General features: G+C 36.5%; 1 protein-coding gene across 3 annotated transcripts in view; it reads left to right on the plus strand.

The window, feature by feature from the left end:
• Positions 1-27,026, plus strand: part of LOC125241591 (pyrokinin-1 receptor-like) — a 120,974-nt gene that overhangs the window by 89,088 nt on the left and 4,860 nt on the right. For 2 of the 3 annotated variants that reach the window (XM_048150178.1, XM_048150325.1), the window contains exons 2-3: positions 9,096-9,986; positions 13,448-13,668. In XM_048150178.1, coding sequence (XP_048006135.1) covers positions 9,203-9,986; positions 13,448-13,668 — 1,005 coding nt within the window. In that variant the 5' untranslated portion in view covers positions 9,096-9,202. The remainder of the gene's footprint in view (positions 1-9,095; positions 9,987-13,447; positions 13,669-27,026) is intronic. The other variant, XM_048150249.1, reaches the window with a different exon arrangement.

Raw genomic sequence — 27,026 nt, forward strand, 5'->3', positions numbered from 1 at the left:
ATCTTAGTAGTAGTAGTAAAACACTTTAATGTACCAGAAAATAATACAACACACAAGAAAAAGAGCTTATCACTCGTACAAAGGCGAACTTATCCCTCTTCCCCGCGAAACTTTCTATTGACAGATGAGGAGTGTCTTTTCAAAAGGGCTTATTTCCATTTTTTCTTTTTTTTTAACTATGAATGCAGTTCTTTTTAGTATAGAAAATGACGTGTTGTTTTGAGATTAAAGCTCAAAAAGTCTCGCCTTGATCTTTAAAAAAAAGGGTAACATCAAAGTTTAGAACACATTTTGAAAAATGTGTAATGATTATTTATGTGGTTAAACCAATGTATGTAGTACAACAACATTGATATCAACTAACTTAAATCCTCAGCCAATCTGTGTAAGAATGTCCAATAATAATTATTTATTTAATACAAAATCCAAAAATAAAATAAAACTTTTTTAAAATAATAACATTTACGCTACAAGGCCACAACAAAAGGGCTTAATTCCCAAAAGTTCGCATCAAAAGTGCTTAATTCTCAAAAACATATGGTAATTACATATTTATTTAGGTACACATGTTACGTTTGGTGTAATCATAGCCTTAACGTCAACTTACAATATTACAATTTTGCAAATTAAATATTAATTTCAAAATCAATACCGTTGAATTATGTTTTTCTCGATTTCCCAAAAAAAGTACAAAGTGGAAATAGGCCCTTTTGAAAAGAAACTCCTCAGATAAACATCGTGTAAAAATCCATTCAGTAGATTTAGAAATACTAGAGTAATTTTATAAGATGTAGTGTAGTGAATTGACGTCCGACTCTGTTCATCTGTATGTCTGTTACTCGTACATCACATCACCAAATATTTCGAAAACTAGTTCAACCCGTCTCTAAATATCACAACTATGAATTATTTGAAAATTGGAATAGTTATGAACAAGCCTTACGCAAATATATTCTACTGCGAATTTAGAAGTCCCGGCTCCATTCGTGCGATTTCTGAATAAATACAACTGTGAGGGATATTTCATTGCGTATTCAAGCTGTGTAATTGTTATAAAATAGTACCTACATTTCGTTATAAGTGCGAGAAGTACTCGCGTGCCGCTCGTGGCAAAATGTCTCGGGACTCGTGAAGTAATGACATTCTCGCACGTGTGACGAACGACGTTTTTAGGGTTCCGTAGTCAACTAGGAACCCTTATAATTTCGCCATGTCTGTCTGTCCGTCCGTCCGTCCGTCCGTCCGTCCGTCCGCGGATAATCTCAGTAACCGTTAGCACTAGACAGCTGAAATTTGGTACCAATATGTATATCAATCACGCCAACAAAGTGCAAAAATAAAAAATGGAAAAAATGTTTTATTAGGGTACCCCCCCTACATGTAAAGTGGGGGATGAATTTTTTTTTTATTCCAACCCCAACGTGTGATATATTGTTGGATAGGTATTTAAAAATGAATAAGGGTTTACTAAGATCGTTTTTTGATAATATTAATATTTTCGGAAATAATCGCTCCTAAAGGAAAAAAAAGTGCGTCCCCCCCCTCTAACTTTTGAACCATATGTTTAAAAAATATGAAAAAAATTACAAAAGTAGAACTTTATACAGACTTTCTAGGAAAATTGTTTAGAACTTGATAGGTTCAGTAGTTTTTGAGAAAAATACGGAAAACTACGGAACCCTACACTGAGCGTGGCCCGACACGCTCTTGGCCGGTTTTTAATACAGTTGCGAAAAAACACTACTACAACGAAATAAAACGATAAACAATCCGAACTCCCAATTTTCGCATTGACATTGACGTACCTATCTTTGAAGCTTTTAAACTTGCGTTCATATTTTTGATTTTGCTATCCATCCAACACAATTTATTTATTTCATTGTTTGTTATAAAAACATAAACATTTACAATTCGGAACGGTTGTTTAATATATACCTACATTTTAATTCAATCGACTCATTTATGTCTCGAAGTATTGCAAATAACATAAAATAATTATGACAAATCGTGTAACATATTAAGGTTTTTGAACGTGCTTGCATTAAGTTGGTAAAATTGGTAAGACGCCACTACTTTAAATGACAGATGACGCGTTTCGTTCCATTTCACGTTCTGTTTACACGACTCATTATGAATCAGCCACTTTTTCAAAGTATAAACCATTTTATAAATTATGTTTAGTATGACTAAAAATAAACAATTACATATGAAATATCAATGTTTTAAACATTAATCACTTAATAGTATGTTTATAGTTTTATTCCGTCTTAGTAAAATAAACTAATATTTAAACAGCTCGGTATGTAGTCGTAAAATGGAACGCATACTTTTTACGCACTAGTGCGTATAATACAACTTCTCGCACGCAAACAGCCAAAAAACGGGCACTTTTAATAAAAAAGTCCTTAATTTTTTTATATTATTTTACTGTAGTAAAATTTTTATTTTCTTATCGAACCCTAACATTCCATGTTCACAATTTCATCCATTGTGTACATAACACGTTTTATCTATTATACGACAATCTTACAGAGATTGACTGAGTGTGGGACTCAAGACGGCTTGTATTGTGGGTACTCACTCAGACAACGATAATATATAATATACTAATCCTTATATACATAGAAAACATCCATAACTCAGGAACAAATATTTGTGGTCATCCCACAAAAAAAAGGCTTAGCAGGCAGGTCACTACAAGCTGGGACAGACCGGTCGTTAAATATTAACATTTCTTTTATTCATTTCTTTTTTTTTTCCGTAACTACTTTTATTTTTCATTTACAGATACTTCAAAACCCCACATAATAGATGTCTAGACAACTCTATAGACTATTCCCCAAAAATGCATCTGTGGAAACACGCAATACGTTTTTGGCACCTTTTAACGTAGGTACGTGTAAATCACGTTACATTGCTAACAGCTTAACAACCCAGAAATACATGGGAATCATAGATAATATAAATAGGGTGTTTTTCACGAAATACGAAATGGGGAAAAATATACTCGCAAATGATGTCTTGGCTTAACCTTTAAGGTCCCAATTTCCCTTATTCGAGCAGTTTCCCTATATAAGGTTGAGAGGCACCAGCAGACTTAGTCCGTTTTCACATTATCTGATCCGATATCGGAAGTCGGAAGGATTTCAATAGAAAAAATCCAAGGTGGCGCCTGTAATGTATGGGATATCGGTCCGAAATCCGAAAACGAACTTATCAGGGCCTTCGAACGTGAAGACGAAGCAGGGATCCTGTAGGTACTAAACAGGGACCCTTAAAGGAGACAGAACATCACATTTTTGCCATACTAAATTGAACCTTATCATTAAGCTGGAAAAGCGTTCGTATCAGAATAATTTATAAAAAGGCATGGAAGTAGAAAAACTTTATATGCAATGGTGTTTAACTGCGCCAAAAAATACTCGTGGCCACACTGGGTACTTTATTAATAACTAGCTTTTGCCCGCGGCTTCGCTCCCGTTTAATTCGAAAATTGCGGAATGTTCCATACAAACTTTCAACCCCCATTTTAGGGAAGTGCGGAGTTAGAAAAAGACAAAAAGTAACCTATGTCACTTTCCATACCTTCAACTGTATCCACTTAAAAAATCACGTCAATTCGTCGCTCCGTTTTGCCGTGAAAGCCGGACAAGCAAACGGACACACTTTCCCATTTATAATATTAGTATGGATATTTGTTAATATGTATATAAATTGTTACATCGGTAGCATAAAATATTAATTATTTTACAGGAACTTCTAGATGGAAATAATAAAACATTGCAGCATTGTTTGTACCTATATATATAACTTTAAACAACGATATTTCAGAAACAGGTACTTCGACTTTCTACTCGTATTTTTCATGAAATAGTTATTTGTGGGGGGCAAAGTTGTATTTTAACGCCGAGTGTGGAATTTAAAAACGAGCAAGTGAAAGGATACTATAGTTGAACCACGAGCGAAGCGAGTGGTTCGAGAATAGAATCCTGAACTTGCGAGTTTTTTAACACACGAGAAGTAAATACATTTGCACCCGAGTGTAACACAAAACTTTTCCCCTCACTATAGCGAGGAAACTACAACGCAAAAAATGCGTTTATCACTGCTTCCAGTAGTTCCACAGGTGGTAAATCATCTCTATTATGTACTAGATTCACCTACTTTTATCAATTTTAAAGCAGTTAATTTGACTTTATTCAAGGTCAAATTACTTTACCCACTAGTGGATAAAATGCGTTTTTACCCGCTGGTATTAAAGGACAAAACACGTGTTTCCGAGCTAGTGTGGGGAAATAGTTATTTGTTATACAAGAGTGCAAAATTGTATTTTAACGCCGAGTGTGGAATTGAAAAACGAGCAAGCGAAAGGATTCTATAGTTGAACCACGAGCGAAGCGAGTGGTTCGAGAATAGAATCCTGAACTTGCGAGTTTTTCAACACACGAGAAGTAAAATACATTTGCAGTCGTGTGTAACACAAAATTTTTCCCCTCACTATAGCGAGGAAAGTACAACACAAAAAAACGCGTTTATCACTGCTTCCAGTAGTGCCACAGGTGGTAAAAAATCTTCATCACTAGATTAACCCATTTTTATCAATTTTAAAGGAGAAAATTTGCCTCTATTCAAGGTCAAATTACTTTATCCACAAGTGGATAAAATGCGTTTTTACCCGCTGGTATTAAAGGACAAAACACTTGTTTCCGAGGTAGTGAGGGGAAAAATACATTATATGTCTTGTGATTTTCATATGTATTGTTGGTCAGTTTTAGGAGTCCGTCTAACATTTTTTTTTCCTTAAGAGTGCAAATCAGTATATTTTTATTCGCCCATTTTAGATTAATTAACTAAATATATCCACAGTGTAATGCGATACAATTACCAACGATTAGGAATGCCACATTGTATGCTGACTAATAAAATATAACCATAGGTATATATTTCATATGTCAGCAGTTGACGGAGTAATGTAGCCTGTTCTATTATAAGCACTTAAAATGCAGCGTAAGTTAATGGCCAACGACATAATAGTCTCTAATATGACCGCCTTAGTGGAAAGACCTTGCTTGTCATTTTCTAGCACTGCAATTGCGTTGTAGGTATGCTATCAATGTAATATATATGTAATAAATAATTTCTTACACGAGCAGAACATATATAACAAAACATATAACAGAACACAAACTGTTCACGCGACGAATTTTAATTCCTGTGACAATTTTATTTTTATTTGGCTCAATTTAAAATAAAGTTGATGAAGTGCAAAGATAAGTACAACCTACTTTCTTTATTTATCTAAAACAATTATTAACTTTCTAAATAAAATAACTGGATTGAAATCCAAAATAAAACGAGGGTTTACTGGTGAAACCCGATAAGTTGAGCAAACTGATTTTTTAAATTCGAACTATGTGTAATATCCACAATGTTGTTATTTCAAGCACAAATTATCTGGATTTATCGGGTTTCACCAAGTAAACCCTCGAAAAAATGTATTCAAATATTTCACTACAAGTTACTTCACATAAGTCCACATAATATCCGTAATGACAATAAAATTCGAAGCGATAGGAAGAGACATCTCAATATTCGTTGCCGTTGATAACTTTTTCTTGTATACCTACAGCCTTCCGTTTTGATATCAGCGCTGTGACATTAATGACTTCACGTAATATCCAAGTTCACATAATATCCGTAATGACAATAAAATTCAAAGCGATAGGAAGAGACATCTCAATATTCGTTGCCGTTGATAACTTTTTCTTGTATACCTACAGCCTTCCGTTTTGATATCAGCGCTGTGACATTAATGACTTATAGTCTGTCAAGTTATTTCTGTCACTAGAAAGAAGCGGCAAAGAGATAGGCGATTTTTGGCTACCGATTTACCATTGCAAATCGCATGCTGAAATTTACTTAAACAGTATCGGAGGAGTCATTCGTACTTATGCTAACACTATCATGATCTAGTAATTATGAGAATTATTCTCGCAAATGTTTCATATTAATACGCTTGAAACTGAAGTCGGCCGAAACGCTGAACACATCGACGATCTCTGTCGTGTCGTACGTCAAAAAATTTATTCAAAAATATCAATACTACTACAATTTCCTTTAAAAGAAGTAGAAGTGAATGTTTACTATGACACTTTAATTTCGCGCCTTTTTCTAGTGACATCTTAAATAATATCATCCTGATAATTACTATTAATTAGCACAGTCGCTGGTATACGTTCTAATTGTCGATTTAGCTACCTGGGACTTTTCAGAGTTTGGGACCCAAAATGAGCTTAAGTCGTCAACAAAAATTAACTGGCTGTCAGTTTTGTGACGATAATTTTTAGCATAAAATTTCAATAAAAATATTGGTTTTGTGTTAGTTACATAAACTTTAAGCGATAATCTACATTTAGAACGTGATAAGTAGGTATATTTTTAGACAGATTTTATGCTTAATTGTCGCCACAAAACCGACAGCGAGTTAATTTTTAACCGACTTCAAAAAAAGGAGGAGGTTCTCAATTCGACTGAATGTTTTTTTTTAGTATGTATGTTACTCGATATCTTCAAGAATCGTGAACCGATTTTAAAATTATTTTTTTATCGGACGGGTATAACCCCGAGATGGTCCCATTGGCACCAAGTCGGGGTCTGATGATCAAATCTTATAGGCACATATAATGTTTTTAATGTATTTTTCAAAGGTACACCAGTATTTACGCCTGATGGTAGTAATATTATATGGCTAAGCTGATGATGGAAGGCCAACTCCTCAATGGTTAGGAGTTAAAGGATAATTATTTCTGTACTCATATTCGGACTGATACTTATAATATCAATAAGAACATTAAGAACCACTAAAAATCAAGAAATAAATAATTTTAAAAAAAGCCGCCTTCAAAAATAAGCGCGTCAGAAAACACGGAGAAACTTTACAGAGATGTTAAAAAATAGGTAGTGCAATGTATTTAAATACAAAATGCAAATACTTTGGTTTTTTACCTATTTCAAATAAAAATACAAAATAGTTTTACAAAAAGGTATTTGAAATACAAAATGCAAAATAGGTATTTTCAAAATACCTTTATTCAAATAAAATACTTTTTTGGCATAAGGTAAAACTTTTATTTTAAAGATGTGTTTAAAACACAGAATCACTAGAGAGCCCAGAAACCTGACTCTATAAAAATAAAACCGCCTTCAAAAATAAGCGCGTTACAAAACACGGAGAAACTAAAAAGCAAAAAATAATAAACCTTTGAATTCAGATTTCTTATCGTATTGCAATAATCTAAACATCCACATTATAAACAAATCAATTATTTTTGTAGTCGGTACCAGACCTGTTCGTCGCCTTGCTATTGCCTATTTGCCCCACCCAACCATACGCAGGCTGGTACCGACTCCAAAAATAATTGATTTGTTTATAATTTGGATGTTTAGATTATTGCAATACGATAAGAAATCTGAATTCAAAGGTTTATTATTTTTTGCTTTTTAGTTTCTCCGTGTTTTGTAACGCGCTTATTTTTGAAGGCGGTTTTATTTTTTGTTAAAAAGTTTGTTTATTTGTTGATTTTTAGTGGTTCCTATTGATATTATATGCATCAGTCCGAATATATGCACACTAGTGAAAGAATTATCCTTTAACTCCTAACCATTGAGGAGTTGACCTTCCATCATCAGCTCAGCCACATAAAATTATTACCATCAGGCGTAAATACTGGTGTACCTTTGAAAAATACACTAAAAACATTACATGTGCCTATAACATTTGAAGAGTTCCCTCGATTTCTCCAGGATCCCATCATCAGACCCCGACTTGGTGCCAATGGGACCATCTCGGGGTTATACCCGTACGATCAAAAAAAAATTTTGAAAATCGGTCTACAATTCTCGGAGATATCGAGTAACATACATACAAAAAAATAAAAAAAAAACATTCAGTCGAATTGAGAACCTCCTCCTTTTTTGAAGTCGGTTAAAAATTAACACGTTAAAAAGTGAAGCCAAAAATTGACTGTCTCCGTGTCTTTTACTTTAATATTATAAGAATCGAATGAAAGAGTTATATTGCAATATGTATGAAATATGAAAAAAAAATCCCAAAATAATAGTAATATTAAATAAGCATACATTACAGCAGAGCTGTACTAAATAGAAATGCGTACAGTTATTATGTATACGAATCGATATGGATTTTCCCCGATTTTTCGATGTTCAAGGTCAGGGTGCTTTGGGATCTTCCAACAAATCGCTTACTATTTATAGAACCATGTTGTACAAATTGCGGAATTTGTTACCCTCTTCAAGTTTTCTCTCTCATTTACTCAAAGGTTAACTGGAAGAGATCCCTCAAAGGGATAAGTTCGCCTTTGTACTTCACATCTCAATGTATGCTTTTTTTAAATGTGTTTTTGTACAATAAAGAGTTACTACTACTACTACTAGAACCTTATTTATTATGGGAACCACTATGTTGGCAAAACTGAAAATAAGTGTGTTTTTGTAAAACATTAAATTAAGCGCTTCCGAACGTGTTGTCCCGGTCAGTACATAACTTAGCAGACAAAGAAAAAATAGAATACGCGCTCGGTAGTCTCGGTACCATCTACCATACCTCAAAAAGTGACGTATGGTAGATGGTACCGAGACTACTTGTACTAAAAAGTATTTCAAATAAAATACAAAATAGTTTTCGATAAAAGTACTTATTTAAAATACCAAATAAAAAATACGTATTTTGTATTTCTATTTGAAATGCTTTTATTTCAAATAGTTAACATCTCTGCTTAAAAGCAAAAATAATAAACCTTTGAATTCAGATTTCTTATCGGATTGCAATAATCTAAACACCCAAATTATAACCAAATCAATTATTTTTGGAGTCGGGGCCAGCCTGCGTAGGGTGGGGCAAACAGGCAATAGCAAACCCGAAAGAGAGCTTATCTTTATTTGTCATCGTTCGGAACTCCTCCCTACTCTCTGGGTCTATTTATTAATGTAGGTAAAGAATATTAATTATTTAACATATAATGTAAGGACATTAGGTGCAAGTTTACATTTAATTAATAACCTATTTGTTGTTACAGGTCTCGAAGCGGTTCATGGACAAATCAATTCAGTGTGTATAGTGAAAGATCGATAGTGTAAACAACAATTAACGATGTGAAAATATACGTACAATATTATTCATAAAATGGGCTCGTTTTTGCACGTGAACGACACAAACTTTACGGCCGAACCTGTGGACCCCGTAGTGATATTCGGGCCACAAAGAGACCCCATGTACATAGTGATACCGATAACAATAATGTACTCTATAATATTTGTGACTGGACTTTTTGGAAATATTTTCACGTGCTTAGTGATAATACGAAACAAAAGTATGCACACCGCAACAAACTATTATTTATTTAGCTTAGCGATATCAGATTTACTGTTGCTCATTAGTGGTATGCCTCAGGAGATGTATTCGATATGGTCGAAGTGGCCGTACGTGTTCGGGCCGGCGTTCTGCCTGATCCGGGGGCTGGCGGCGGAGACGTCGACGAACGCGAGCGTGCTGACGATCACGCTGTTCACGATCGAGCGGTACCTGGCCATCTGCCACCCGTTCGTGTCGCACAAGATGTCGAAGCTGTCGCGCGCCACGCGGCACGTGGTGGCGCTGTGGGTGGCGGCGCTGACGCTGGCGCTGCCGCAGGCGCTGCAGTTCGGCGTGCGCAGCCACCAGGGCGTCGCCATGTGCCTCCAGACCCGAGTCATCATACAGCACTCCTTTGAGATGTCCACCTTCTTCTTCTTCTTCGCCCCTATGGCGCTAATAACAGTACTTTATTCTCTAATCGGACTGAGATTAAAGAAATCCGATTTAAGTAATGACGTACCGGGGCAAAAGGAATTAAAATTGAAAATGAGATTTACTCCCAAAATACAAAGGAAGCATAGCCAGTCAACGAAGCGCGTCATAAAAATGCTAGGTAAGTCCCTGTGTATTACTTAAAATTGAAAACGGGTCTTTGGGCCAGTTGCATCAACCACATTTGACAGACACATCATCGTCACGCAGCTGATGTCTATGGAATTTCCCATATAAAATTTAACGAATGCTTTAACGGTGACAGACGGTTTGATGCAACCGGTCCTTAATCGCATAAAACTAGTACTGACCTCCGACATGTAAAATCCTCCTACGCCGTGTGTAGTGGACGTTAGCCGCGTGAGCTGAAGACCAGGGTTCGAGTTCCGGCTCCGCCACAAATAGGCTCGGTCGTTCTTTTATTCCTGTATGATATGCATATAATTTCAGTATATATAATTTATGTATAGTATAGTAGCATGACTACTTGCAAAACAAAAAATCTCAAAATATTTAATATAATAATTTGATTTGTTCCCTAGTTGGCTTATATTATTTTTCAAACATCAATCTTCTTCGTATTCAATGGTTTTATTATTTGCAGAAAATACCATTGCATTGCAAACGAGAATATGTGATCAATCGCATTCTAGATAATTTCATCTTTCCTCTACTTTATCTGGGTGAGGGCGAGGTTATATTTAAAATGGGATTCTCCTTAAAATACAATTTAGTTTTTCCAAAAGATTGGAATGTATTAAATATTAAATTTCTGAATCACCATGCAATTATTGGCTATTGGATTTATTGCTGAATGTATACTGAAAATGCAATGTAATAGGTTAATTCCTGCAGGTACTTAAAATAAAATATTTTAAGCTGTACCACAGAATACATATTAGTACAAGCTGTACACTAAATAGAGCACCAAATAATTAAAATAAAAACATGGACAGTAGTTATTTTTAAATGGAATAGAAATAAATAAATTAATGAGTTGACCGTGACGTCATAAACTCAGTTGTCATATTCATTCCATATTACAAATCGTTTTGATAGTTCTTAAAAAGTAACTGATTTGACTAGTAGGAAAGTAGCCTATTGCAGATCATCAAGAATTTCTTTTCCTAAACTTTGTCTGTTTGTCCTAAGGAAAACAACGCTGCAGTAACATTTTATGTTACTAAGCAATAAAAGTGCTTGATACTCGTAGCTGGAGCCTCTTTATGGATTACGAGTTTTATGCTCCATTAGGAACTGTACCTAATGCCTTACTGTCATACCGGGAATGGAGTCATATTGTAACACTGTAGGTAGGTAATTAATTATTGTAACAAAATGTATTATTTATTTCCACAAAAAAATAACGATGGAGCGTTCTTCGATGATTTAGAAAATAGTACCTGGGCAACCGAGCTTCGCTCGGAGTTTGAAAACACGAAAATTCGCGTTTTCCGGAACCTCAGCTAGATCGATTTTTCACCCTCGATAACCCCGCTAGACAAATTCAGCGAATTCATTAGAGTGGTTTCCGAGATCGCAAGTATACCTCTATATAAATAAAAGATAAGATTACAGGTTAATATTTGATGTAAAATTCGCACGTAGCCTCATTTTGTCGGCTTTTCCATCTTTAATTGTATAAGTCATGATCACGCACGTTGTCAATAATGCACGATCCCACAGTCAAACCGTGGAAACTGTTTTGTGGGACACTGTACTTGTATAAGCTGTATACATTTATGTTAATAAATAAATAATAAAAAAAAAACGCATAACAACCCCCTGAGATTGTATAAAAACCCCCTTGTAAAAATTTGTACTTACATTCAAAAATAGAACTTTTTTCTTTTTGTCGAATATAATAGTCAAATCAGCTTCTTTTTAAGAACTGTCAAAACGAATTTAAGAACGACTTGCTAATATGGATTTATATGAAACTGAGTGACGTCACGGTCAACTAGTTACTTTATATACATATAATATTTCTGCGTGACTTATTAAATAGAAATTGGATTTCAAAATAACTTCTGTCCATGTTTTTCTTATAATTATCTGATGCTTTCTTTCGTGCATGGTATAATAGTATTTTATACAATCGTGATATAATACAAAGCTTTTCAGTCGAGTACCATGTTTAGGCCACGAAGCTTGCTGAGTGGCCTAATAGTAAGATTAGTAAGGTACGAGAGTGAAAAGCTTAATTATATCACTATTGTATACAATACTTTTTCTACGAGTCATCATCTTCATCATCAATGGACAGAAATATCATCATTCATGCAAATTAAAATTAATGTTAATAGCGTCGTTCACCGTTGTATCAACATCGAATTACCTAGCAACCAATTGTTTGTAATAACCGTTTCTGATTGGCCGATAACGCGACAGATAAAAAAAAATGTGTTTCAGATGCAGAAAAATTTGCCAGGTATCGCAAATTAGTATAGAAATTGTATGAAGTTCTATTTTTGAAATTATTATAGTTAACTAAAGTCAACTATAATGAGCTTTTTATAGTTGAGTTGGAGCTGCCATAGAGTATCCAACACTGAAAAGTTAGCACTTATAGTTTAGTCTGTGGTATCCTAATTGACATATTACAGTCGACGAGTAGAAAAAGCTTAATTATATCACTATTGTATACAATACTTTTTCTATGAGTCATCATGAGTCATCTTCATCATCAATGGACGAAAAGTATCATCATTCAAGTTAAAATTAATGTTAATAGCGTCGTTCACCGTTGTATCAACATCGAATTACCTAGCAACCAATTGTTTGTAATAACCGTCTCTGATTGGTCGATAACGCGATAGATTAAAAAAAATGTTTTCAGATGCAGAAAAATTTGCCAGTTATCCCAAATTAGTATAGAACTTGTATGAAGTTCTACTTTTGAATTTTTTTTAATTAACTAAAGTGAAGTGTAATGAAATATTATAGTTGACTAAGTGTCAAAGACTATCCAACACAGAAAAGTCGCCACATATAGTTTAGTCTGCGGTGTCCTATTTGACAGATTTTATAACTACAGTCAAGTTCCCTATTGCGAGGTTTTGTACATATTCTATCAAAATAATTTGACGGAAATCAGTACTAAGTATAAATAAACTGATTTGTATTAATGTTATATTTCTTTACGAATGAATGTACAGAATTCTAAAAAAATGTTAAGACATTAAGTGCGTTTTCACATTATCCGATCCGATATCGGATGTCGGACCGATATCCCATATATTACAGGCGCCATCTTGGACTTTTTCTATTGAAATCCTTCCGACATCCGATATCGGATCGGATAATGTGAAAACGGTCTAAGTGGGATATGGGCCGTGATTACTTTTGAGATTTTGATCGAGCCTGATATTTTGAGTATTTTGACGCGGATACATGCATAAATGCATAGTTAGGTACTGACTCACGCTCACGGGAGTCACGGGAGCTCGAAAAAAATCAAAAAGTTAATCAAATCACGGTCTATATCCCGGCACAGTACAGTATAATAAAGAGTACTATCGTTTATGATTTTGATCAAAAGTTAAATAAGCTCGTGAATATAAATGACTCTTCGTTCCACAGTCGCCGTAGTGGTAGCGTTCTTCATATGCTGGGCGCCGTTCCACGCGCAAAGGCTTGTGGCCATCTACGGCACGGACGAACACCATCGCCCGCGCTCCAGCCTGCTGCTCCACGCCTATACCACTCTTACATATATCTCCGGGGTCTTCTACTATTTCTCAACGAGCATCAACCCCATACTTTACCACATCATGTCCAACAAGTTTCGGGAAGCATTCAAGGTTGGTAATTGTCACATTGATTTTTAACCCCCGACGCAAAAACGACGGGGTGTTATAAGTTTGACATGTCTGTCTGTTTATCTATCTGTCTGTGCGTGTGTCTGTCTGTGGCATCGTAGGTCCCGAATAGATGGACCGCTTTAGATTTAGGTTTTATTGTGTGAAAGCTGAATTAGTCGGGAGTGTTCTAAGTCATGTTTCATGAAATCGGTCCATTCTGTCGGTTTTTAGGGTTCCGTACCTCAAAAGGAAAAAACGGAACCCTTATAGGATCACTTTGTTGTCCGTCTGTCCGTCCGTCCGTCCGTCTGTCAAGACCCTTTTTCTCAGGAACGCGTGGAGGTATGAAGCTGAAATTTATATCAATTACTCAGGTCTACTGTCCCTTGAAGCTGTGAAAAAATCAAACTTCTAAGCCAACGCAATCAAAAGATACAGCCGTTTATGCCGCAAATTTTCGACACTTGCAAGGGAATCAAAACCTACAGGGTGCTTCCCGTGAACTCAGAATCTTGAAATTTGGTACGAAGCAACGTCTTATAGCATAGATAAAGGAAAAATTACGAAAACCATAAATTTTTAGTTACATCACATAATATATTTTTTTTTAATAATTGTAAACCTTGCAGGTTTGTACGGAACCCTCGGTGCGCGAGTCCGACTCGCACTTGGCCGGTTTTTATTTTTTTTAATTTTAATTTTGTGGTTAGGTTATTGTATCCTGTATTAAAGCCAATATTGTCCAGTCTTAAGCCCCAAAGGGGTAACAATTTCACATTGATACCGGTTTCTCATTTTGGTCAGGCAAATGGGCACGCTACCATATACACCGTGTTTCCGGTATCACTCAAAACCTCAGACACCCGAACTGATTTTTATTTTTTTAAACTTATCTAGAGTATTCATTTTTTAATCTGATGTTTATTGATTTTTTAATTAATTTTTCAATTGTATGTACAGTTCTACTCGACTTTTAACTAATAAAATAATTGCTAACTACCATCATAAACCTTAAAACTATTTATTTGTGTACGTTACTGCAACGACATAAGGTTTACCAATAAATAGACAGCTATCCCAATGTAAAACACTTTAAAGCTTTGTCACAGTAAACTTCAAATTGGACAGGTAATCGCAGTAAGCAAATTTAAACCCAACATTCAAAATGACAAGGTTGTAATTAGGTACGAGTTCAATTTGTTATGACTTATGATAAACATTAAAATTAAACTGACAAACAATGTCAAACTCATAGCGGAAAAAATAATCGTCCAAGTAACGAGCCAGTATTAATACCCCTTCATACGGAAAAAGGTATACAACCTCTAGCAATACGATATGCACAATGTTGTATTACGAATTAGTAGAATGGGCACGTAAAAAAATAAATAATAATACAATTCAAAAAAAAATATTACCCCCATCAAGATATAGCTCAATCGATTCTACTCTCGATTCTGAACAAACCGGTTATTAGTGTTAAGTGAAACACGGTGTATAAACTGTATACGAAATGGATTGCATGACAATAGGCACGACACACACATTACATGAAACACCGGCTTGATCAGGAGTATAACAAAAATTGTTACTGAGAAACTTAACTTGTTTAAGGCCGAAATATTGTCGGACAATTGTTAACTTTGCGATAAAGTTAATATTAAACTTCATGCATTTTCCGTCAAAATCGAATCGGATTTCTAAATAAGCTGAACCTACGGGGCATTAAATTAAACTTGGCTCTCTAAAAATAGGCTCACCTTTCAAGGAATATTATTAATATTAACGACCGGTCTGGTTCAGTCGGTAGTGACCCTGCCTGCCTGTCAAGGAATATTGACGACCGATCTGGTTCAGTCGGTAGTGACCCTGCCTGCTGCTGCTGAGCCACGGTCCTGGGTTCGAATCCCGGTAAGGGCATTTATTTGTGTGATGAGCACAGATATTTGTTCCTGAGTCATGGATGTTTTCTATGTATATAAAGTAAAATTCATAATCCTACGGACTAAATTGACAAATGACTGGCAGGTAAAATAATACCAGGAACAGCAAAATTAAAATAGGGAAGGGTATATGTCGATAACAATATATCGACAAGTTGTAAAGTACATACAACAGACAAGTTTAAATCAAGAATAAGTATATGAGTTTCAAATAAGAGGTACACATTTTGGTTTGTTCTATGTATCTTCGAGGTAGTGGATGAATACCATGCATTTTTACCCACTAGTTTTAAAACATAAAAAGGTTTCCGAGCCTGTAGGTAAAAAATAAAATACCATGTCCGACGATAATAAATTATCTGTCACGCTATGGCAATTATATCATAAATATCTACATAATTTTCGAATAATATCATTGCTGCTTCGAAATAGAAAAAATATCTCTAATTAGCGGTCTACAGACCTTTTGATCTGTCGAAATCACAGAAAAAGTTGGTATATTGATTAGCCGATCAAATTGCCAATTTCATTGTCCCGTCTGGGTGCACCTTAAATCTACGATGTAATAATAATTTTAATATCGATAAGAACGACACTGGCCAAACTGTGGCAACATTCCTTCACACTTACTTGTCAATTTGGTCCGTAGGTTTATGGATTTTACTTTAAGTATGTATTTATCTATTTAAGTATGTATATCGTCGCTTAGCACCCATAGTACAAGCTTTGCTTAGTTTGGGGCTAAGTAGATCTGTGTAAGGTGTCCCCAATAAAAAAAAAAAATATTTCATTACACTTTACAATTACTTACAAACTTAATAAAACTGGAAAGTAGCTAAAAAAACGTCATCACTCAACGACGTGGGGCATATACATGTAAGTACCTAAACAAATTATCAAATAAACTTACAATATGTACATTGTACAGTAAGTACCTACTTACTTAAATCGTATCGAGTTTTCATTTTTAACCCCCGACGCAAAAACGACGGGGTGTTATAAGTTTGACGTGTTTGTCTGTCTGTCTGTCCGTCCGTCCGTCCGTCCGTCCGTCCGTCCGTCCGTCCGTCCGTCCGTCCGTCCGTCCGTCCGTCCGTCCGTCTGTCTGTCTGTCTGTCTGTTTGTCTGTCTGTGTGTGTGTCTGTCTGTGGCATCGTAGCTCCCGGACGGATGAACCGATTTAGTCGACAGACTGCGTTAGTCGGGAGTGTTCTTAGCCATGTTTCATGAAAATCGATCTACTATGTCGCATCGCAGTCGGGGGTTTTTTCAAAATTTTAATTTTGTGGTTATATGGTCACTTGGATCGAGTGGCTGACATTCATTGTACCTATGGAGTAAGTGAATAGCGGTCCCAAACGGTTACTTTCTGGAACTAAAAGTTACGTACAATTTTTGCAGCCACACGACTGTTTCAGTGCTAATAAAAACTCCTCGCAGAGTTTTCCTTTAATTTTGTGTTGCTCTCAACTAGGTCGACCAATCAATCTTTAGGGGTCAAAGAAAAAGAGCCGAGGGTTAGCAATAAATAAGGGAACCGTATGGCTTCACAGCATATACTTCATGGCAGCAAGTAATAGTGTCTTCATTTCACTGTTATCACAATATCTAAAAAATAAATAGTAGAAGAGAACTCAGTCCTGATTAGAATAAACCATGACATAACATGACCATGATTCTGGCTGGGAAAACGAAGACTTAAAATATTGTAAGATTCTAAAATAAAACTATGGAAACGGAATATATCGCGTATGATGAATTTATAATTACATCCCGACGTATTCGTACTCTTAGGTATCTACGAGCGTTTCGTTTCGTGAGCGTTTGTCCCATTCGGTTCCGTACCCAGTTCAATTCGTGGTCAACGGGTGACTGAGGAAAATTACTATGTGCACAAACTACCCACATATGTACAAGAAAAACTAAATTAAACATGTTATACACTAATTTTAAATTTCACGATTATTACACATAATTATTTTTCAATCGGGACTTATTTAATCGCGTATGACTACATATTACTGACCTCCAACGTTTCAGGGACGGCGTTGTCCCCGTGGTCTCGGCGTAACGTTATGTTAAACATGTTGTATTTCATGAGTAACTATCGCGCTAACCGAAGACAGTATTATTGAAGATTACCCTAGATATATTTTTCTTCGAGAATGATATCATGTTTACCTCGTCCTTTCAATAATAAGTATTAGATTAAATTTATGAAAGTAGCTCAGGGTCCCTTCATTAACGACTTAGGCCGGCAACAGATAGTCTTATAATTCATAATCTTAAAAAAGACTGGTATCAGTCTGTCAGGTCAATCTGAAAATTCATAATCTTAAAAAACAAGAGTGTGTGTGGACAGTTCCGAAATTGTATGGAACTCCGTGCACTCGATCTGTTTTTTATAAGATTATGATTTTTTTTCAGATTATGAATTTTAAGACTGTCTGTTGCCGGCCTTATATTTATAATATTAAAACTCTGTGTAAAGTGATTTTAAGCAACATAACAATTTTACCTCATTTTGGTTATCCGCCAAGATAATTTAGCAACAAACTTTAAATTAATTTACTTATTAAATGAAATTAATCCGCCGAGCCCTACAATGTTACCTCATCTATATAGTTCACTCCTTAAATCCCAAAAGTTAGAAGGTAAGTTCTGGTTTTACATTGAAAATATACATATTAATTGTAATTTGGCCGGCCTCCTCGAAGTTCCTTCGTTACGGGTCAGAGAAAAAATTAGGTTATAAATTCATTAAAATTTGATATTTTTACTGTTCACAACAAAAAACAGAATATCATAAGGAACTAGAAAAGAAAAATTGCTAGTACTATTTTATATTCTGTGATATTGCTTACCTATAGTTTTTACAAGATTTTACACCACACCAACTGGTAAAGGCTTACTTTGCTATTCGAAAACAGATATCAAAATTGCCTTTTATCCACAAGAGTGCAAAGTAATTTCATACATATTTTAACTTGATATCTTAAGCTGGCTGGTAGAATTTACCTACAAATGATGATTTTGAATCATAAATATTGAATATTGATGGATTTGATTTAGTTTGATGTTTTATAGTCAGTATTTTGTTCGTATTGGTGTGGTGAAAAATGTTGTGTTTCACTCGGTGGCAAAGTTTGTTTAACCTTCGTGCCTTGAAACCCTCGCAACCACTCGGTGCGCTCGCGTTTCAATATTGGAATCTTTCGCTCGCTCGGGTATCAATATTGGCACGTGCGGTTAAACAACTACTTTGCCACCTTGTAAAACAAATAACTATTATTTAACTTGCCTTGTTAGGGCCACTTGCACCAACGAAAATGGAGGGTTAACCCGAGGGTTAACCCACCATTTTATATGGAATTTGACAGTTGACAGCCCACTAACCCCGAGTTGAGTGTTTGGTGCAAGTGGGCCTTAGTACGTTAGTTTGGGTCAAAACGTTAAATTTGACCCACTTCCCGGTTTCTGATTGATCTTAAATTTTCCACACATATGTAAATGACATCACGTGACAATGCAATATTATGAAGCTGTATCATGGAGCTGATGTGATGATGGAGCAGAAAGGTGGTCATAGGAACTCTATTATGAAACGTCGTATCTCCATCGAGTAAAGGGTTTTTAGAAACGCCTCGAAAAGCAGCAGATGACTGTTGAAAGAAGGGTACAGTCGGCGATAAAAGCTTGTTCTAAAAATGAAATTTTTGCAAAAAATCTTATTTTAGAAATATTTTGCACTGTTTTAAATCGAGCCTAAATGGCCTAAATACCGTATAGGCCGCGGCTGTGCGTTCGACGCCAGAAAATGAAAATATGATTATATGACACTGGCGATTAAATATATAAAACAGGCGCGTTCCTAGCACACATTCTAAGCTGGTGTAGGTGAACGCGTACCAATCTTGTATGAGTGAGATATGACAGGTCGACTGGTCCCGTTTTGACAGGTGGTAGCTGTGAGGTAACCGAGAGGGGTTGGGCGGCACTTTCAGCGGGGAGCGGGAGTGGCCATACTGTACGATAGTCTTTATTATAATGTAATATGACGGACTAAATTTTGAAATGACACCTTAAAAACTTAAGAATGATTTCGCTTAAAACTCAGTAATTAATAATTATTCTAAATACAAAAATTCCTATACATAGAAATAATAAAAAACTAAACCTAAACTAAATCTAAAAAAGGTCCCCGCGGCAAGGTGCCGCAGATGCTGGCTGCGTTACCTCGCTGGACTGCCAAACTGATCCGTTGAGCGAGGTAACTGCCAGCTCTACGGTCGCCAGTTGTATCCCTGAGTCTCTTTGAAAGTTCTCCAAAGAGACTCAGGGCGCCCGAACCCCAAGGACCCAGGGTCTCGACGCCGAATGGAACGAAACTGTATTCGGCGCCGAGGCCGCGGTATTTGCCGATTTTTACATTTTCGGCCGCCTCTGCAGCAGCTGCCGCCTTCACAGAAGTTCCGTGGAGATGTGAAGGGGCTAGCGTGTCAACGCAGGTTGCGTCCCACACCAGCACCCGACCCATACTCCACGGAACCAAAGACATCCCGTCGGGTCTCTTGCCGTCACTTCGTGAAATGCCGGATGGCTCTAAAATAGCGGGCACATTGACCGATGCAAGAGTCCGACGGATGATGTCGTTAAGGGCGGCATGCCTGGAGAAGCGGCCCGCGCTTTTCTGGCAAGAGAGACCGTGGTGCCCTAACTGGTCTACTTGCGCACCGCAGGGGCAGCGATGGGGAACACAAACTGGCATACCCAAACGAAGGCAAATGGACAACCGAAGCGTGTTGGGCTCTAAGAAGGTTCCGAGTTTAGAGGAAGGATGTGCGTGAAGCCAGTGCCCAGCCTCTCTGGTTGCGACAGCAAGGAGTCTAGCTTTTTCGGCGGCGTTGTTATGGTTTAGAAGGGAGGTCAGAGTCAGTTTGCACTTTGGGTCGTCCCAATTCATCTGTGACTCCGGATGTTCAGGGATGCTTTGTCCGGGGCAAGTTTGCAGCCATGCATTTTTCGCGTCTTCCAAGCCCGAGATCTCATAGTTTGTGCGAAGTATTTTACCTACGAGACCCAAGGAACTATGTGCAGACGATAAAAAAGCAGGCAGAGCTACCCCGGACATGCTACGGATGCCCAAACCTCCGTGTCTAATGGGAAGCGCCCCTTGACACCATGAGCGGTCACTGAACTGAACGTTAAGAATTTTCTCCAAATTGTATTTAATTAAATTATCTACTCGTGTTAACAGATCATGATGCTTCCACAAAGGGCAGCAACGAAGTACGTACGTTAATTTTGGAATGAAAAGACAAAACTTAATAATGGTTAGTGCATAATGCGAACTTAATTCAAATAAACGGTGAGAGTGATCCTGGAATTTTGATATCGAATTTTGAATATACTTGGGAAAACTTTCCTCAAATATTGGGGATCCTAAAAGGCTAAGTGTTTGTCTATTTAGAGTTTTAATATTTGGTGCCAGGTGGTTGAACTTTTGCAACAGACTGTTAACATCAACACAGGAATTTGGAATGTAAAGTTCGCATTTGTCGAAATTCAAAGTAAGCCCGATAGATTTGAATTTGTCAATTATAAGCGAGAGGTCGGCTAGTACTGAATCCACGTCACCACCGAGAGTCCCGTCGTCCAAATACCACACGTTGAATTTTGATGATAAATTTTTAATTATCTGATTTATACCTAAACTAAAAATAGCCGGCCCCAAAGGGTCTCCTGCTGGCACCCAACTTCAGATGATAGTTCGTTTGAATGATACACCAGCTTCGATGGATCCCCATAGCAATGGAGTAAGTAATTATATATTTCAGGGATGTGAGATTTCACCTCAGACAGGAAAACGTCCCTGTTTAAAGAGTTAAAGGCATTTTTCACATCAATTTTCAGCAAAACCTCACATTGCTCGGTATCCAAGTAAGACCTTAGAGCATGCACAGCGGCTTCACACCCTCCTCTAACCCCGAAACCTAATTGAACAGGTTCAAAAGTTTTTTGTAATTTTGCCAAAATGTACCGAACTGCAATTTTAGACGCCAAACGGCGAAAAGTAGAGCCCACGGCGATTGGACGGACGCCTCCGTCTTTTTTAGTGAGCGCAATTAAATTAGCTCCGTATATAATAGGTACAATGTCTGGGTGGACGCCGCCTGTGTACATAAAATTTATCAATTTAGTAATACATGCAGTGAGTTTTACGCCTGCGTCTCCGACACATGGGGCCGTCAGATCTTTTAGGTGCTGTGGAGCCAGGCCATCCAAGCCAGCCGCCGAACCATTTTTAAAGGAAATGATAGCGTTGTAGACATCGACGTCTTCGATGTGCAGACATGCTTCGGTCGGTAAAGGAGGATCAAAGAAAAAGGGGGTTGTGGGAGCAGTAGGGTGCTTTGCTTGTAGAAGTAATTATATCATATGCAACCAATTTTCCGCGTAACTATCTAGTAGGTACTTAAATTGACTGGTTTTTTAATTAGAAAAGAAAATGACTGGTTATGGTCCGTAACATAAAAAAATAACTTAGGTACTAACACAAATAGTGCCCAAGCACCGAGATTATAATTATAGGATAATATTAAAAACCTGATATGAAACTCATCAATCATGAAATTGTAGCTCATTGATTGGTCCCTGCAAATAGCTGCACGCGCAGTGCGACAACAGAGCAACACTTGAGATTGTCGAGAGCGCCGCCGGCGTTATGACATTTTTAGATTATACACTTCCAACCGGCAGCACAGTAGGCCTAGCACATGATGGCCGCGGGAGTATGTCGCCGCGAGATAGATGACACGTCTTTGTCTAATTGTATTAATGACATAAGGACAGGTAGTCTATCTCGCGGCGGGTTACCTATCAAAAAGTCGAAAATTGTAATGTCGATTATTAGTAGCCCGAAAACGCTTCCCATTTTATTAATTGGCCTAAGTTTTGTTTGCCCGAAAGTACTTTTCCCCTATTATTATTTTCCCGATTCTTATTTCGCTGTAATTTTGTTTCACTTATGATTCGAATCAACACTTATTAAAATTCCTAAGAATCATTTGACAACTACTTTTTGTCGCGTAAAGTTTTTATTCCGAAATATTATTTAACCGCTATATCAAAAGTTCGAAATTCGAATTAACACTTATTAAAATTCCTAAGTATCATTTGACAGCAATTTTGTATGGCGTATAGTTTTATAATTCGAAATATTACTAAGCCGCTATATCAAAAGTTCAATAAATCCTTAATTTTCTAACAAAAGTTTGTTCCCGACCCTCACGGTCGCAGTTCTTACTTGATCTATGAGTCATTGCCATTGTTTCTGTAGGGTCGCAGTTCTAACCTAACCCACTTTTTTACAAATGTTTGTTTCTGTGAGGGTCGCAGTTCTAACCTAACCTAATCCACTTTTCTAGCACAAGTTTGTTTCTGTAAGGTCGCAGTTCTAACCTAACCTAACCCACTTTTCTTGCAAATGTTTGTTTCCGTGAGGGTCGCAGTTCTAACCTAACCTAACCCACTTTTCTAGCACAAGTTTGTGTCTGAATAGTCGCAGTTCTAACCTAACCCACTTTCCTTGCTAATGTTTGTTTTTGTGAGGGTCACAGTTCAAACCTAACCTAACCCACTCTTTTGGTAAGGGTTTGTTTCTGTATGGTGCAGTTCTAACCTAACCTAACCCACTTTTCTTAGCAAGTTTGTTTCCGTGGGGGTCGGATTTCTAACCTAACCTATTTTTATTGTAATGTTTCTATAAAATTATATTAGGGAAAATGACATTTCGATGTCGCGTAGCATCAGATTTATGAAAAAGGTGGTTAACGAAACGGTTGTCAAATGATAAGATTGGCAACCGTTCTTCTGGTTATTGAGTTTCTATAAAATGATATTAGGGGAAATGACATTTCGATGTCACGTAGCATCGGATTTATGAAAAGGTGGTTAACAAATTGGTTGTCAAATGATAAAGTTGGCAACCGTTCTTCTGGTTAAAGAGTTTCGGGAAAACGATAATGTGGCATAGCAAACTAGCGACATTTTAAAAATATGGTAAACAATGTATTTGGATTATAAAAATTCTGTCAACCGTTTTCGGACAAGTGATAATCGGACAAAGGATTTTCGAAACATCGATAGGTTACCCTCGCGGCGACATACTCCCGCGGCCATCATGTGCTAGGCCTGCTGGGGACCGATTTTTGAATCTCGAACACATGAATTCGCCGTTCGAAAGTCGTAACATTACGTCGTTTTCCACAGACTTTCGAACGGCGAATTCATTCGAGAATTTCGAGAAAAGATGTTTATTTTTTCCGCGCTAGCTCTTTTTTTCATGTTTTTTTTCTTTCTTATTTGCATATTTTTATGTAATTAAATTAAGTAACATTTTCCTGTTTCCACCTTGAATCCCTCACTACGCTCACAGCTTCATAAACACTCTCAGTTTAAACACCATCAGTCCGTCACTTTAAACACTTGCTGATTTTTTTGTATTTGCTCATAGCAACGATATGAACATATAATTATGGATTATGCTTCTCATAATTATGATGCCGGTCGAACGGTTTGCGTTTGCATAATGCAGCCAGCGCCATCTGTTGTATGACGCGTAAACCACCTATTTTGAACTTTGCGGTCGACCGTCATGTTTGATTTAAACAAAATGAAATTATCGTTTTTTTTTGTTTTAAGCATAAACTTATTGTAATCTGAAATTATTTGATATTGGGTCAGGTTATGAGAACTCCTTAATATGATTTTTTTGTAACAGTTTTCATGTCACTTTCTGCAGAGTTATTAGAAAGATGCACGCTATCATTATTTAACAATGGTTATTTAAACGCACGCTAATGTATAATTAATAGCAACCTTGTCCTGTATTTATGTCTTTGAATTGACAATCAATTCAATTATAGTTACTCGTACTTAGTTCAAAGTACAAAAAAAGTACGCCTAGTTATGTGTTGTATTAATGTCTGAAATATTCATATAGTTTATAATTTAATAATGTATTAATATACACATCTATTATTTTATTTAAGTGCTAAGTTAAACATACAATTGACTGATAAAGTAAATCAAAAAGGTACCTAGCAAGTGTCACATTAAATAACATTGAATCACAATGGGAGATCGAGGAATCAAGCTAGGTTTCGCTTAGTTTAATTACTGCGAATAGCGAAGCCAAAGAACAGTGGGCGTCTTGATTAAGTGGCATTGAAAAACGCTAACTGCTTAGGTATGTTGCCGATTGCTCACTGCTCACGGTCGATAGAGAAACAGCTTCGTATATCCACGTGCATTCGATATGTTAATCAATTGTATTAATACCGGTTGATAATTAAATTGATTACAAGTAGGGATAATCGCAGGAAATACCACACTAAACCACAAACGGATGCTGAAAACTGCGATATTAGTTGTAATTTTAGATTGATACGATACCGAAAAGCCAAACTACCTATAAACTTAAGATTTTGCAGGTATGTTGGTATGTTACAATCACAAGTATACATAAACCACAATATACATAATATTTGTACATAAACTAACAATATTCATACATGTTGAATCTAAAACAAGGCAGCAATCTAAGTAAGTAGTTACTTACATATCAAATTGAATGTTAAATAAACTGAATATATTAGACTTATATTGACCGGGATATAGACCGTGATTACGAGTACCTTCTTGATGCATGCAACTGCGTCGAGATCATGATGCATGCAACTGCGTCGAAAAGGTAATCACGGTCTATATCCCGGTCAATATAAGTCTAATCAAACTAACCGTGAATCATTTAAAACTCTAACAGAATATAATTATGTTCCACTAGATTTAATTTTCGAGTGCAGAGTGGTTATTCATGAGTGTTATGCATGTTTTAAGTGAATATTAAATTTTAATTTCACAATTATTTACTGAGCCCAAATCGGCTACGCGGGTCTATACTTCTATAAGCGTAGGGAATATCTAGAGGGATTCCGCCATGAAATGGACGGGTTATGAAACGGACACTATCGATATCTTTAAGAAATCGAAGAGAACATGTTCATACCTTATGGTTATTGGCAACGCTGATGACCGTAGGTAAGCCCACAATAATGACAGATCCCGGCGGTAGAACCGCGCGAGTTTAGTAAAAAATGTCGTATATTTGCAAACTGATGGATGGATGAAGTGGCGACAGGTTACAGGCACAACGTACGATCCCCGAATGCCTCTCAGGCTGAAGGGGAAAATTTATAAATCAGTTATCCGACCTGTCGTCCTGTATGGAAGTGAGTGCTGGGCCACCAAGACGAATGATGAAAGAAGACTGCATGTGAATGAAATGCGAATGTTGTGACAAGACTGGATAGAATTCGGAATGAATATATAAGAGGAAGCCTGAGAGTAGCGCCAGTGACAGAGAAGTTGAGAGGAAGTAGATAAGCATGGTATGGGCATTTAATGCGGAGGGATGAAAGCGATGTTATAAAACGAGTAGTAAATATGAAGGTGGATGGATACAATAGTAGTGGAAGACCTATGAGAGTGAAAGGTATTAGTATGGAAATGACGGCTGATAGAGAGGAATGGAGGAAGATGATCTGCTGCGCCGACCCCAAATAATGGGAAAAGGGCAAGGGAATGATGATATTTGCAAACCGATATAAAATTCCATAAAATCTTAAACTACAATTGTAATGGTTGTACTAGTTGCGATATATTCTCAAGAAAATACGGCATGGTGAAACATAATCTTATCAATACTTAATTATTTGTAATTTGGGCAATATGTTTATAGGTTAGATGCGCAATGAATCGGACAGGTACCGTCGCATTGAAACGGACGTACAATAATGTACCAGTCAATGTCCGATTCATTATTCTTGCATTATTCTTACTGTAGTTTTTTTAAACTGATTTTATTTATTTTGATCACTATCAGATACCGCCAAAGAATTCTTCCAGAAAAAGCTGCAGTAGTCTGCTGTGGAGTTTTTGTAGTTGTTAATTATATGACCTCGGTTTGGGTTCTACCAAAGTAATTGCCTTATTAAAATAATTATCATTATGTAAAAGCAGTAACTTTGTGAAACATTGAGTATTTATGTGCCTCGAAGGAAGGCATTGGTTCCTTGTCCATTTCAAGACACCCACTGTCCGATTCAATGCTAAATGCTTTATGAAACGGACATAAATGAGAAAAATTAAATAGATTTTTGTCACTAAAAATAAAGTTTCATTAAAGATGGTGTATTAATAATTATACTATAGTATATCTGAAATGTATAAGGATAGTTAACAAGTTCCTAAGTTTACAGTATGTAATCTTGCTTCAAAGTTAAATGTCCGTTTCATGGCGGATCTCCCCTGTATAACTATAATTTCAAGCGAAGATTGGTCCAAAAAAATTTA

The sequence above is a fragment of the Leguminivora glycinivorella genome, chromosome 1 (genome assembly GCF_023078275.1).
Source record: "Leguminivora glycinivorella isolate SPB_JAAS2020 chromosome 1, LegGlyc_1.1, whole genome shotgun sequence".
Classification (NCBI taxonomy): domain Eukaryota; kingdom Metazoa; phylum Arthropoda; class Insecta; order Lepidoptera; family Tortricidae; genus Leguminivora; species Leguminivora glycinivorella.